Source organism: Odocoileus virginianus, chromosome 22 (genome assembly GCF_023699985.2).
Source record: "Odocoileus virginianus isolate 20LAN1187 ecotype Illinois chromosome 22, Ovbor_1.2, whole genome shotgun sequence".
In the NCBI taxonomy this organism is placed as follows: Eukaryota; Metazoa; Chordata; class Mammalia; order Artiodactyla; family Cervidae; genus Odocoileus; species Odocoileus virginianus.
This window is the reverse complement of record NC_069695.1, coordinates 9,825,714-9,841,485: the sequence shown is the minus strand read 5'-3', so window position 1 is coordinate 9,841,485 and position 15,772 is coordinate 9,825,714. Positions and strand designations below refer to the sequence as shown.

Sequence of the window (15,772 nt, the reverse complement as noted above, 5' to 3'; positions counted from 1 at the left end):
CTTTAATTTTAGAGCATTGAGTTGACAATTGTCTTGCTTCGTTTACCATTTGCAAAGTTCAGATGTGTACGTAGCCCTGTAGGGGACCCTACAGTATGAAGAGAATTAAGAAGCAGCCCTGGCTAGATTCACTCCTTTGCATAGGATACAGTATTTGTTCCCTGTATATATGTGGACCTAACAAACTTATGAAACCTGTCACTCCCTAAGAAGCTATAATATTGCCTTTACTTCAGAAGTCTAAATTGCTATTTTTGCCATTTTTTTTTCCTCCCCACTTAAGTCCTTTGCCTGTAATTTGAGTCAAGAACCACCAGGGGGCAATCAGGATATGATCTGATTCATTGCTTTCAAGAGCTAGGTCCCCATTATCTAAAAGAATACAGTTCATCGTGCCAATCCTACTGTCATGCTAAGAAGTCTGTGTCCTGCTTTGCTGTGCAGAAATTTCCTTTTCTAGGGTGGCAATAAAATTTCCTTATAGTTTGTATGTATGCATTCTTGTGCTATTACATGGAAAGCAAGAGATGCAAATAATTAAATCTGTGTTTAGCAAATTCTTTCAAAATATTCAAAGACATTTGCAAAAGAAGAAAAGGGGTCCAAGTAGAAAAACAAATTTATTGATCCTTTATTTTCCATCTGCAACGAGTTTCTTTTTACTGTTACCCTTCTCAGCTAGTGCTGCTGTGTGTGTTTGGAGGGCATAATGAATGATTTTTGCAAAAGTCAGAGCTGATCACTGCCACCCACAGTTTGTGCATGTTAACCTTCAGGGAGAAGGCATTTACATTAAAGGCACACTAGCTGATGATCTTATCAAATCAATCCATCTTCTCTCTTTCAGGGGAGCGTTGCACACAGCAGGCTGGGTGGCTTGGGCAGTGCAAAGCCTGGAATCCCCTGAGCAAGCAATGTTTCAGCTGGCTGGACAGATCAAATAACACTTGGGCTGGTTAACAAAAGGCACCCAAGTGGGAAGGTGTTGGAAGCTGAAGTGTGGAAATTTACCAACATTGTTTCTTTGACAGGGAAGGAGACTCGATCTGAAAGATGCTGCATTCCTGCCAGCCTCTCTGGGTCCAGCAGAACACAATCTCCTTCACGGTGATGTGGATGAGGGGGTGACAGAGGACGCTGCCAGCATCTGAAGTCTCCAGAGGGTCCAGGCCAGGCAGGTGAGACCCAGGTCTGGGACTTCAGGTGCAGCTTGGTGTAGAGCTCATGAAAGGTGCATGAATTTCTCCAGCCTTCTTCACCAATATTCAACAGACTTGTTTGGGCTTCAGAATCTGAGAGAAGCTGGTAGAAAGTAAAGCTGGCAGAGGTACAGAGAAGTCCCTACAAGCCTCTCAAATCCACTGCTGGGATCCCTTCATACTGCTTGGGACCTGGAGGGCAGCTCCCAGGCTGCCAGAGGCTGCGATACCACTAGACTTTGGACCATCTAAAGGAAAGGAACACAGTTCAGCAACGGCTCCACATTTGAGCCAGAAGGAACCTCTTCTAACAAAGGATTTAAAGGGGAGAGTTTCTGCATCTTTACTTTGTGGTCCATCATGAGAGAAAACTTTCCATTCACATAGATAATGGGACTGGGTTTTCTTTCCAAGATACTGTATTTGAAAGAATCATGAGCCCTTCTAAGCTTCCAGGGAGGCTCAGGGTACATAGGAGTTGGTGGACAGCCTTCCCAGGGCAAGGCTAAGGGGACAGTCTGAGCCTCCAGCTTCCGCAGCTCAGCAGGTATGGACAGATGCCACTCTTGTCCCCAGAGAGCCAGTGACATCACCAGGAGAGAAGGCATCCTTCAGCCTTGGGACTTGACAGAATGAGGAGGGCTGGGGAAGCCAGGAGCTGGGACTTGGTCTTTCCTGACGGCCCCTCTGTCTCACGGGCAGCGCCTGACCACTGAGCCAACCATGGCCGAGAAGGGTGACTGCCTCGCCAGTGTCTACGGGTATGACCTGGGCGGGCGCTTCGTTGACTTCCAGCCCCTGGGTTTCGGCGTCAACGGGCTGGTGCTGTCGGCCGTGGACAGCAGGGCCCGCCGGAAGGTGGCGGTGAAGAAGATCACCCTGAGTGATGCCCGAAGCAGGAAGCACGCGCTCCGGGAGATCAAGATTATCCAGCGCCTGGACCACGACAACATCGTGAAGGTGTACGAGGTGCTGGGGCCCCAGGGCACCGACCTGCAGGGCGAGCTGTTCAAGTTCAGCGTGGCCTACATCGTCCAGGAGTATATGGAGACCGACCTGGCACGCCTGCTGGAGCAGGGCACGCTGACCGAGGAGCACGCCAAGCTGTTCATGTACCAGCTGCTCCGGGGGCTCAAGTACATCCACTCCGCCAACGTGCTGCACCGGGACCTGAAGCCCGCCAACATCTTCATCAGCACCGAGGACCTCGTGCTCAAGATTGGGGATTTCGGGTTGGCGAGGATCGTTGATCAGCACTATTCACACAAGGTATGTCTGGCTGGAACGGCTGAGACGGGCGGTCCACGGAATCCTCCAGAACGCTAGTGTTCGAGAGGGTATTCCTAGCTCCAGTGGAATCAGAGGACTGGGGTCAGTATTTGGGGGGAAGCTGGAGGGTGCGAGAAAGAGGGGAGGTCCGATTCTTAGTCTTGCCTCTGCCACGTGGCCAGGACCAATGATTCATGGCTCTCCCAGAGGGGGTTGGATTAGATGATCCAGCTCTAAACTCTGTGGCTTTATAATTGTGCAGCTGGGGATCTCCCCAGTGGTGTAGTGGTTAGGATTCCGGGTTTTTACTGCCGCAGCCTGGGTTCAGTCTCTGGTGGCGGATCCCGTAAGCTGTGTGGCGTGGCCAAAAAAAAAAACTTGTGCTGCTGGTGAATTTGCCTCTAGCTCCCTTTTATCCCCACCATCTGCCTAACCTCCTTCTCTCCATACCCTCTACTCAGGACTCCCCAGGAGGCCTCCCAGGGTTTGAGTCTGACTCTCTGGCTCATCTCACCTCCTCCTTCCATCAAAGCTGCCTCACTCTGTGTTCCAGTCTCTCTGTGGACAGAGGCACGAACGGTGGCTCTGATAAAATCATTCTCGGCGTACCTTATCCAGCGAAGGGCTCAGCTCTCCCAGGTCCCATGATGCCCTGGGCCTGCACTGTGATGTTGAAGCCACAGGGTCTGGTTGGTGCTGAGTCGCCACACAGTGGTCAGCTAAACGCTCCAGTGGCTGCAGAGATCAGAGCTGACCCGGCCACATTGACACTCGTTCTCAAGACCTCTGACTTCTTCTTACCTAATCCACTGGGCCCTTCAGGAGCTAGGAGTTCTCTAAAGTTCTATTCTCCTTACCCCAGTTCCTCTGACTTTAGGGGAGCTTCTGAGCATCTCAGCCAGGCACCCCTCAACAGAGCTGCGGGGGGGCTGTGACTTCCAGCCTCCTGCCAAAACTGGTGGATCGTGAATTTTTACTTCTGGGTTGGCCAAAAAGTTCGTCCCGGTTTTCCTGTAACATCGGGCAGAAACACCGAATGAACTTTCTGGCCAACCCAAGAGAATACATGCATTCCGCAGGAAGTGGGTGCACCATTACCTGTTACCAGCCACAGGGCTGGGGCAGGCAGTGAGTGGGGAGGGTATCTCTGACCTTGAACGTGTTCTGGCTTTCTCTCTGAGGCCCCCTTCCTCTGCTCTCCCCTGCCACCCTCTCTGCCTCCAGCCAGAAGGTCACAGACACTCAGAAAAGGTGCTGACCGGCCTGGCGCAGCTGCAGTGGGGTGGCAAGGGGGAGGGGGCCGGGGGGGCAGGGCTGCCTGTCCCCCCCTCCCTGGTTAGAACCTGGGCTCCAGCTCAGATTTCAGACCTCGAATCGGCCCAGCTGGCTCTCGTTGCCTGGTGCCGCCTGAACCAAGAGCTTGCCCTCTGTCCCCGCTCCTGCAGCCAGGCCATCTGTCAAAACTGACAGCCGAGTCTGTAGGAAGGAATGTCCACGGTGGGAAAAAAAAAAATGCCATTCCCTTCTGTCTTCCTAATCCCCTATGCTGGTCCTCTTTTTTTTCAAAGGAGCAGTGATTCCAAACAATTGAACCGAAAGTTTTAACCCAATCTGCCCTTATTTGGTAAAAGGACCACAGAATCCGTGACACTGTTATTTCTGGGATGCCCAATACCACCTTCTGGATTGGAATAAACCAGGATGTTTGGAAATAATAAAAGGAGCTTTTCTTCGATGCAAGTGAAGTGTTATTATGGGAACAGGCGCAGAACAGCACGTGGTGGGGGCTTTCAGGAAAATGAGGGCAGGGGGTTGTTGGGGCAAACTGTCTGTGGCAGTGATTCCTAAGGAGGTATGAGGAGGTGATGCTGTGATGGAGGCAGAGACCTGGGCTCCCTTCTGGTGACGCTGCCTGGGACAGTCACCCCCTGGGAGCCTCCATTTCCCCATCTTTGATAAAGGTGATCGTTTGTGCCCTGCTTGCCCCCCTGGCTTGTGGTTATGAATCAAAATGGAACATAAAAGCAAAGCCCCTTAGAAAGTAGTAAGGACCTCCCCTCAGAGTGCTGGCTGAGTACACGGGGCCTGGGAGCTATGCTGGGAGCCACGGAGGAGCCCCAGGTTCATTGACCACCAACCGTGGCCGTGCGCCTGTCCTGCAGGGGTGGGAAGCCACCGTCTCTCTGGTTGGAACTTTCATTTTCCTGATGCAGAGGAATTTAGATGCTCTGACTTAACTCTTCCATGGGCTCTCTTCAATAAAATTAGCTGTGGGCGGTTTAAAAAAAGGATAACTGGAGCCAGTGACAGGCCCAGTAGGTGCTTACATCAGCCCTGGGTTTGGCAGGCGTCCCCCACCCCCACCTGCCTCCTCCCTGGTATGCTGCTTTTAGCTTCCTCCCTACTCTTCCCCAAGTGATGATGAAAGCTTTATATTCGGTGCCTTTATCTGATTGCATTTAAATCAGTTCTCATTTAATTCTCATAATGCCATGAGGCACTTTGGGCAAATGGTCCATTTTAAGATGGAGAGAACTGGCTTTCTCAAGATCACTTGGCTGACTGCGGCAGAAGGGACACAAGAATTTGGCCTTCTAGCATCTTGAAGGATGGTCTTTCCATGCGCCATTTCCTCCATGGAGGCTGTCTGGGTCTTCCCTTTGAGTCCTCCCCTGCCTCCCCCCTGCTCCCCATAACCTGGATCTTTTAGCACCCACCATTGTCTGCTTTATCGTATTTCTGCCGGTGTCTCCTATGCTCTCTTAGGCTAAGAACTCCGTGGTTCTTGACAGCCATATCATGTTCATCTCGGTTTCCTCCAGGGAGTCTAATCCTGTACCCGAGACAGGCCCAGGTGATTGTGTTGACTGTCCTGAGCAAATGGAAGAATTGTCGTGGGCCAGCACATTGCAGATGGCAAGCTAGTTGGGCTCATTGAGGCCATGTGCTTAGAAGGTTTGACTCTCAGAAAGAGACTTGGCATTCTTCCAGCCGACGGAAGTCAGAATGTGCACCTGCTCTCCCCGGTGTGTTTGGAGGACGATTGCCTTCACGTGAGCCGCTCTACACTTGACCCCTCTGAAAGCTTCAAGGATCCTACACTTGCGCATTCGGGCTGCAGCCAGTGCCTGTGTGTGGGTTACAGCCCAGGGTCAGGGACGGGCTTTGCGATCTGACGGCGGGGTTGGGGGCGGGGGGAGGAGCTGGACATGGGGGCAGCAGCTGGTGCTCACTGTCCTCATCGTAACTTTGTCCTGAGTGGGCAGCAAGTCTCCTTCCCGTCCACGTCCCCCCTCGTCTAGCACAGGGCCTGGCCCAGGGTAGGTGTCCATTGTGTTTGTCTCAAGGAGGAAAAGGCCTTCTCTTCTCTAATGAGTGTGTGACAGCTTTGGAGCATCAAGTTACAGTCAGCAAGCATTCTGGGCACGTGACCCCTTCCCACACCACCCCGAGGGTCTTTGATTTTGCAAGGCAGAGGCAGCTAGAGGCCCTGGTTGACCCACACTGACAGTAGAATTTGGCAGTGGGTAGCAATGGGGTACTCTGGCTCTCACTCATCAGACACGACGTGGGGGACCCCTGGTTTCTCTGTGTCTTTCATCATAGGACCTCAGCTCCTTTACCTTGTGTAGCTCATTCCCAGACTAAGAGATTCTATAAGGAGACCTCCCAATCATCTGGTCCATTTCTTCCATTTCACAAATGGTAATACTGAGGCCTAGGAAAGAGATCTGTTTAAGACCACACAAGGATTGGCTGAGCCAAGGGTACCATGCCCACTGTTTTTTTTTCTGAGCTCCTTCCCAACTGTCTGATCTGTCAAGTGGGGCCATCATTCCCCTCCTGCTTAATTCATAGGATCCTTGTTAGCATCAGTGAAAGCAGGGATGTCAAGGGCTTTCCTGATGCACGAAAGGCTAAATCACTAACACAACCACTTGCCCAGTAGATGCCATGGCAACACCAGGCAGACACCCAGATGTCAGTTTCCCCTCCACCGACATATGGACCCAAGGACGGGGGTGGGGCGCGCATGCTGCAGTCCACAGGGTGGCAAAGAGTCAGACATGACCGAGCAACCGAACAACCTGACGTGATGGCCGAAGGGCGAGTCAGGAGGCCCCACCTCCTGAGGGCGGCTGCCCGGCCTGTGTTCTTGTCATGAACCTTTTCTGCCCGCCTCCTCGGCAGGCCTGCTAATTAGTTCCTTGTGTGTGTGTGTCAAGAGGAGGCAGCTGGAAGATCAGAGCATGTTTCCCCTTGAATTTATCCTATTAGGGAGTAGATGAGCTCAAAAGAGGGGGAAAAAAAATGTAGTTTAAGACTTCACTAAGTTCTGTGTAAATTCTGAGAAATGTCAGGAGCCCCCAGGAGAGGGTGCTGAAGGCTGAACAGCATGTTGACAGCCTGATTAGCTGTGTGAACACGTCCCTCCAGGCAGGGGCCTGTGAGAGGAAACCATCTTTTGTCCTTGCCGGGGGTTGCCAGCGGACCTGCCTTTCCTGGGAGCGGTAAGCAGAGAAACCTGCAAAGGAGAGAAAGCAAGAAAAAGAGGCCCATAGCATATGTCTTGGTGGATCATTCGAGCAAGTGTAAGTTTTCTGCCAGGCTGGCCTGCCTTTGGGTCCTGACCCCTTTCTTTTGGGTTGGCCAGAAGGTTCTTAAGATGCAAAAAGTTCCATAGGATGTTATGGAAAAACCTGGGCTTTCTGGCCAACCCAATCCTTCAGAACCTTCCATCTTCTTACCTTATAATTCGTGATTGGAATGCTCTCACACACTGCCTCCGTATCTCATGAAGATTTCCTTAGAAATCAACTAGTACCATCGTCCTCAAAGCGTGGCTCTGGACCAGCAAGCAACATCAGCCTTACCTGGGCGCTTGTTAGACATGCAGGTTCTCAGTTCCCATCTCAGACCTACTGGATCAGAAACTCAGCGTGGGGGCCCAGCAAGCTGCAGTTCAACACACCTCCAGGTGATTCTCATGAGGGTGAACTTTTAAGCATCACTGATCTGAAGGTGTGGAGTAGCTTTTCTGTGAGCAGGCTACTTTTATTTTGTGAGCATTCCTTACAGTTTTTTTTTAAATACTTGTTTATTTATTTGGTTACATCAGGTCTCAATTGGGGTGCGGGATCATCGTTACATCATGTGAGGTCTTGTTGCGCTGCACTGACTCTCTAGCTGAGCTCATGAGCTCAGTAGTTGTGATGTGAGAGCTTAGTTGCTCCGAGACACGTGCGATCTTATTTCCCCAACCAGGGATCGAACCCATGACCCCTGCATTGCAAGGTGGATTTTTAACCACCGTATCACCAAGGAAGTCCCCAGAAAGTGGACACTCCTGGTGTATCTGCTGATGCCTGCACTTGAGGTTCTCAAACTTGAACTCAATGAAGAAGGCTAAGAACTCCTCCCAGGTAACATAGGTGTGTTTGAAGTAGGTACCTTAACCAAAAGGGGTACTTAATGGTGGTGATATCAGGCACTGTGATGGGGAATTGTGAAGATGGTCTTAGGCAGGTTGACTTTTAAGGCTTCAGTCACATCACTTGGAAACCACCTGGTCCACCATCCCTTGAGCTTGGTGGAAAACTGCACAAGCACAGTCCATCAGGAGTGCTGGTTCTGTTTAGGTTTAACTCTTTAACAAGAGTTAGGTGATCCTGGGGCTTCCCAGGCTGCTCAGTGGTAAAGAATCTGCCTGCCAAGCAGGAAGGTGAAAGTGAAGTCACCCAGTCGTGTCCAATTCTTTGCCACCCCATGGACTGTAGCCTACCAGGCTCCTCCGTCCATGGGATTCTCTAGGCAAGAATACTGGAGTGGGTTGCCATTTCCTTCTCCAGGGGATCTTCCTGACCCAGGGATCAAACCCGGGTCTCCTTCATTGCAGGCAAACGCTTTACCCTCTGAGCCACCAGGGAAGCCTGCCAAGCAGGAGACATGGGTTTGATCCCTGGGTCAGGAAGATCCCCTAGAGAAGGAAGTGGCATTGACACTCCAGTATTCTTGCCTGGGAAATCCCATGGACAGAGGAGCCTGTCTGGCTACAGTCCATATGGTCGCAAAGAGACAGACTTGCATAAAAACAACAAGGTGATATGAGCAATGATTTTAGAAAACATGCTTTTTATCCTGGTGTAAACTACCTCACTAGATGTTATTTAAAGACAAGACATTGCTTTCACAGTTCAGTGAGACTGTTTGATTGAGGGCTCAGCAAATTGCTGCAGTTTGTTAAGACTTGTGGTTCAAGGTCCCAAAGGAAGCAAAGAGGTACATGATGGAAAATGTATCAGCCAGCTTCTGAAGGCTGTGCACAGAGCTTTGATTAGCTGTGTTTTTGCTGGTGGAATTGTGTTGATCCACCACACCTCCTCCTCCTCCTGGTCACTCTGCCTGCCTTTGATGGCTTCTTGTCTGTCTAGGCCAAGATAACCCTCCTCTGCCTGCCTAGGCAGACACACAGATTCCTTTGAACCTGAACCTAGGAGGAGGAATGTCCATGTCTGTGGCTGAAATAGAGTCTTTGTTGTTGATCAAGAGACTGTCCATTTGTTGTTCTGTGTGCCTGTATTTTGCATGGCTTCCACCTTGAAAATGCAGATAAGTAGGTGCAGGAAGGGAGGAAGGGCTTGCCTGGGACCCCAGAATAGGACTGGGGTCCACAGTGCAGGCACTGGTGGGGGGGCAAGCCACTCCTGAGGTCCAGGGTTTCATGAGAAAGTGGACCCGTTGAAGGACAACTTGCTGGGGCGGGGTGGCGGGGTGGCGGGGGGGGGGGAGGGCAGATAGAAGTTCTTAAGCTGCTAAGAACGTTATTCTCAATCAAGTGGAGGTGAAAAGATTTCTTTAAAAGGCTATGAAATATCTCATTTCAAAAGGGAAAACTATGACCTAGGGGATTAGAACAGATTGTTCTAGAGTCAAGTGTCTCTGAACCCTCAGACTGACCTGGAAAAGTTCATTTTGTTGGCTTTCAGAGCTTCCCTGGTTCCTACTGCACCCCCACCCCCAACTGCAGAGTCTTCATTCTGTCCCTAGGCCTCCTGGGTCCTTCTCTACCCACTGCCAGAACCCAACACCCAGGGAAGCAACCCCACTTAGCTCCAGTGGTGATATTATAAACCTTGAATAACTGGCATGACCCAGGCACCAACCAATTCGAAAGGAAGCTGGCAGAGTCCTGGAGGTGCCCTGCTTGCCAGAAGTTGATCCTTTATTGCGCGATCATAGGGATGTCTGGGAGTATCTGGGAATGAGGCCAAGGTGATGAGCGAGGGAACGGGGCTTGGAGCAGTGGCTACTTCCCAACCAGTCTGCAGGTACTTCATTGCTCTGACAGCTGGCCTGACTGGACCAGTGCATACCAGCCATCCTCTTCTGCCTTCCTCTGAATGTCAAAGTTCACTCTTCCCATACACCTGTGGGTCCGGTTCTCCACTGGGGGTGAATGGTTGATTAAATAGCGCAAAGAGATCACCACCTCCCTCCTTACTGTCAACACCAGCCCACTCACTCACCTACTCACAATTAGAGCTGCCATCTCCTATGGTTTGCTCCAAAGCTCCAGAAGAATTCAAGAAGCAGGAAGTCAGCCTTCTTGCTAGGAATGCTAGAGAGTGGCTAGTATTTTATGTAGTTCAGGCTTGCTGGGGACATATTCTTTTATATAGAAAGTGTCTTTATTTTATTCTCATTTAAAAAGTTTGTTTTCCCAGGACAGAAAGCTCTGAATCTATATTTTTCTCTTTCAGTACTTAAAAATGTCCATGCTTTATTTCCTATCTCTAACGTTTCTCAAGAGAATGTCTTCATATGAATCATTTTTCCTGGTATGTAATGTCCTTCTCTAACTGCTTTCAAGATTCTTTCTTGATCTTTAACTTCCAGAAGCTTGATTGTGATGTGCCCAGGTATGGTTTTCTTTGTACTTATCCCATTTAGATAATTCATTGAGCTTCTCAGATATATGTATTTTCCTCCACCATTATTTGAGATGTTTTCAGCAATCATTTTTTCCTGTCCTCATTTCCTCTTCTCCTTCCGGGCTCTGATTACATGTATGTATCTCAGCTTGGTATGTCACAAAAGACTGTCTTCCAATCTTTTTCTTTTTCAGAATGGATAATTTCTACGGTTCTGTCTTCAACTTCCTTGACCTTCCTTTCTGCTATCTTTAATTTGCTGTTAAGCTCATTGGATGAAGTTTTCATTTTGGGTACCATACTTAACTAGAATTTCTATTTCGTTCTTTTTCATAGTTTCCACTTATATACTGAGACTTCCCCATCTTTTTACTCACTGAGATCATATTTTTCTATACATCCTTGAACATATGATAACTGCTTTAAAGTCTACTAATTTGAACATCTGGGACATCTCGGCATCTGTTTCCTATTGACTTTGTTTTCCTTGAATTTGGGTCACTTTTCCTGCTCCTCCACATTTCTAGTAATTTTTGGTTGGTTGTGGATATTACAGCTGATACCCTGAAAGAAGCTTGAATTATATTGTCTTCCTTTAATGAGTGTTGAATTTTTTTCTGATGGGGAGTTAATTCACCCATAGTAAATTACAGGATCCTGGATCCTGTTTAAGCTTGCTTTCATGCTTCAACAGGGCAGGCCTAGAGTGGACCTGACTCCGGAGCGTGATCCTTACTCCTATGGTATGACCTTGCTGTTATCTCACTTTAATGTCTGGAATGTGAATAAGGAGTCCCCCCTCTGGCTAGATTCAAACTCCTACATGTCCAGGGTTTCTGCAACCTCTACTATCCGCGTTCTGCTGTAAGTTCCAAAGTAACTACTCTTTGCTAGATCTCACCTTGTGTGTGTGCAGACCAGCCTTCAGCCAGAGATCTGGGGGGGATCTCCCCCCACCTACAAACTCCTGAGCACCTACCGCATGAAGCTCCTTCCTCTCCAGTATCCTGTCCCACGGGGTCCAGTGCTTCTGCAGCTGCAGATCCCAGCCTCTAATTCCTCAACTCAGCGGGACAGCCGTGCTCTGCTCCATCCCACCTTCCTGTGCGGTGGTTGGGAAATCTACGCAGGCCAAGCGCCAGGTGAACACGAAGCTCGCCTGATGTGTTTCTTTCCCTTCTTTCAAGGATCCTGTATGGCCTATTGAGTTCAGTCGCTCAGTCGTGTCCGACTCTCTGCGACCTCATGGACTGCAGCACACCAGGCCTTCCTGTCCATCACTAGCTCCCGGAGTTTACTCAAACTCATGTCCATTGAGTCGGTGGTGCCATCCAACCATCTCATCCTCTGTCGTCCCCTTATTCTCCAGCCTTCAATCTTTCCCAGCATCAGGGTCTTTTCAAACGAGTCAGCTCTTCGCATCAGGCGGTCAAGTATTGGAGTTTCAGCTTCAGCATCAGTCCTTCCAATGAACACTCAGGACTGATCTCCTTTAGGATGGACTGGTTGGATCTCCTTGGAGTCCAAGGGACTCTATTGTTGAATCCCTAAAAACTGCTATGTATATTTATTTTGTTTTATACTTGATTTCAGCAGGAGGGCAAATCCAGCACTGGTTACTCCATCATGATCAGAAATGGCCAGCCCTAATATTTAATGATGTAAGGCTCTGCGTGGCTGAGAATCTTTTCATGCTAGCACATAAGCACCTTGGAGGAAGTGTTGATGACTTATCACTACACCCCTGTAGCATGCTTAATGAATATTATTAAGTGGAATGAAATGGAGAGTCTGGGAGTAAGTGTTGGATAACGTGTTCCTCCTTCGTTTATGCCTAGGAGATGTCCTGGGAAGGGAACTCTCTACAGATAGCACGTCCATCCCTTCAGTCTTGGTGGGAAGGATCCCAGTTGCTCCAGTACTGGCTCCAATCTCTCTACTTAGGGACTCCAAGGTTATAAATGTCTCAGGAACATGACACACTGCCTTATTCTATAGGCAGATATTCCTGTGTTTATACTGAAGGAGGAGGATTAGAAAACTGGATCAAATCCTTTTTCATTTTCTCCTGAAATGTGATTTCTTCCTTCATCCTTTACTGCGGTAGTCTGTTGAGACAGCAGTATTGAAACAGAAGACTCAAGGGGAGCATCAGATTGCTATGTTTATCCTTACTTTCATGGGTAGCTTCTCGATCGGTACCACACTTGGAGTTGGGAGAGAACAACCTTTATCTGTAGCCTCATTTGCTGCCACCCCAATCATCTTTTGCCGTAACATCACTGACTTCTCATCATTTGCTGGAAAATACCTGGTGATAGGTCTAGTCCCCTACACTGTTCTCTCTGCTCCACATACACCCCTACTTATCCCTGCAAACTCCACTCAAAAGCCCCACTCCGTAAAGCTTCACCTGCTCTCCAGGGAGAGTTAATTACACCTTCCTCCAGTTGTCCTTAGCAGTTATCTCCATGCTATTGTGATTATTTATCTAATACAGTTATGATGATGCCTCTACCCCAGTAGATAGTAGGGCCCTTAGTAAAACAGTATGTGTCTCATTCATCATATGTAGACGCTGAGGCACAGACAGTAACTTGTGCCAGGTCCCCCAGCTAGTAAATGGCAGAGTTGGGTTTCAAAGTTTCAAAGCCTAATAGAATAACCACCTCATAGTGCCTCAGAGGTCATGCTTTACCCACTGAGCATACTGCCTTGTTGGCTATTTAGATGACAGTGTTTCTAGAGGTCACTTGTTCTGACTGTCCTTTCACTGACTCACCTACTTGTCACACCCTTTCCTAAAATCTACCAGAACAGATACCTTGTGGAGTCAGTGGGAGCGTGACATCTCTGCTCCATAAATGACTCTCCATTCATGTTGTTGGTATTCTCTTGTTGTTCAGTCGCTCAGTCGTGTCCGACTCTCTGTGACCCCATGGACTGCAGCACGCCACATTTCCCTGTCCTTCACCATCTCCTGGAGTCGGCTCAAATTCATGTCCATTGAGTCAGTAATACCATCCAACCATCTCGTCCTCTGTCATCCCTTTCTCCTCCCACCTTCAATCTTGCCCAGCATCAGGGTCTTTTCCCATGAGTCAGCTCTTCACATCAGGTGGCCAAAGTACTGGAGCTTCAGCGTCAGTCCTTGCAATGAATATTCAGTGTTTATTTCCTTTAGCATTGACTGGTTTGATCTCCTTGCAGTCCAAGGGACTCTCAAGAGCCTTCTCCAACACCACAGCTCGAAAGCATCAATTCTTTAGTACTCAGCCTTCTTTATGATCCAGCTCTAACATCTGTACATGACTACTGGAAAAACCATAGCTCTGACTAGACAGACCTTTGTCGACAAAGTAATGTCTCTGCTTTTTAATAAGCTGTCTAGGTTGGTCATAGCTTTTCTTTCAAGGAGCAAGTGTCTTTTAATTTCACAGCTGCAGTCACCATCTGCAGTGATTTTGGAGCCAAATAAAGTCTGTCACTGTTTCCATTGTTTCCCCATCTATTTGCCATGAAGTGATGGGAGTGGATGCCATGATCTTAGTTTTCTGAATGTTAAGCTTTAAGCCAACTTCTTCACTTTCCTCTTTCACCTTCACCAAGAGGCTCCTTAGCTCCTCTTCTCTTTCTGCCATAAGGGTGGTATCATCTGCATATCTGAGGTTATTGAAATTTCTCCCAGCAATCTTGATTCCAGCTTGTGCTTCCTCCAGCCTGGCATTTTGCATGATGTACTCTGCATATAAGCTAAATAAACAGGGTGACAGTACAGCCTTGACGTACTCCCTTCCCAGTTTTGAACCAGTCCATTGCTCCATGTCCGGTTCTAACTGTTGCTTCTTGACCTGCATACAGGTTTCTCAGGAGGCAGGCAAGATGGTCTGGTATCCCCATCTCCTTAAGAACTGTCCACAGTTTGTTGTGATCCACACAGTTAAGGCTTTAGGTAGTCAATGAAGCAGAAGTAGTTGTGCTGATATTTTGCGGGGCAGCCATGTCACTCTATCGGCTCATATTGAGGTTGTAGCCAACTAACTTCTGTTAAGTTTGGTATTCCCTATTCAGATCCATGGGCTTCCCTGATGGCTTAGAGGATAAAGCGTCTGCCTGCAATGTGGGAAACCCGGGTTTGATCCCTGGGTGGGGAAGATCCCCTGGAGAGGGAAATGGCAACCCCCTCCAGTACTCTTGCCTGGAAAATCCCATGGATGGAGGAGCCTGGTAGTCTACAGTCCATGGGGTCTCAAAGAGTTGGACACGACTGTCTGTCTGTCTGTTTATTCACATTCATATCGTTGATTTTTAGCCCAAGTACAAAACTTTACCCTTCTCCCTGATAAGTCTCACCTTCTTGGCTTCTGGCAAATATTCCAGCCTGACAAGGTCTTTTGGTTCTTTGCTTTATCACATAATCTTATCCCATACAGTTTCATAATTCACAAGCCTATTTTCTATGACTTCACCCATATCACTGATTTTAAAATGTGTGAAGAGATTAGGTGAAAGGCTTAGTCTCATGCCCACCAGCTAATTCCTTCCAGGGTGACACTGACCCTAAGTCAGAATTCTTTGGGTTTAGTTGTGAATTTGTCCAACCAGTTGTGAATTTACAAAATTTTATAATGATCTGACCCGTGTTTCTTCATCGTCCACAAAGATGTCCTAAGAGATTGAGCTAAATGCTTTATTGAGATTCAGGGACATCGTCTATAGTATCCTCTCATTCTACCTCAGTACAATTTTAAATTCATCCCAAAGTAAAAAAATCCCAATTCAACCTGCATAACCAACTATGATTCCTAGATACATGGAACTCAGATCTTAGCAAACACTACCTCTTTACTTAAAGAAAACCTGAGACATGAAAATTTAAATTTAACAAATTCATGTTGGAGGGTAAGGCATGGTTAAGTACACTATGTTCGTCCATTAAATAGAAAGATATACAGCCATTTTCAATGGTGACTTTGAAGAGTTTAGAATAACATAGAAACTGTATATGTAATAAGGATTAAGGTTTAAAAAGGAAGATACAGAATTGGATGGATGGTATGATCATAACAGTTTAAAGCAAGGAGAGAAGAAAAGAATGATATATAAAAAACAGACGAGAAGGAAAAACTCCAAAATGCTAACGACTGGACTATACATGGTGGTTTTTTTTTTTTCAGTCATTCCAAAAGTCCAATGTAAACACGCACGCTTTTTAAAAATATTTATTTGTGTCTGTGCTGGGTCTTCGTTGCTGCGAGGGCCTTTCTCCAGTTGCAGTGAGCAGGGTGGAGAAGGAAACGGCAACCCACTCCAGTATTCTTGCCTGAAGAATCCCAGGGACAGAGGAGCCTGTGGGCTGCCACCTATGGGGTT

The 15,772-nt window shown here is 48.1% G+C and overlaps 1 protein-coding gene across 4 annotated transcripts in view; it reads left to right on the top strand.

Moving 5' to 3' along the window:
• The window catches only part of MAPK4 (mitogen-activated protein kinase 4), a 164,610-nt gene that overhangs the window by 103,066 nt on the left and 45,772 nt on the right, over positions 1–15,772 (top strand). For all 4 annotated transcript variants that reach the window (XM_070452526.1, XM_070452524.1, XM_070452525.1 and 1 more), the window contains exon 2: positions 1,032–2,468. In XM_070452526.1, coding sequence (XP_070308627.1) covers positions 1,923–2,468 — 546 coding nt within the window. In that variant the 5' untranslated portion in view covers positions 1,032–1,922. The remainder of the gene's footprint in view (positions 1–1,031; positions 2,469–15,772) is intronic.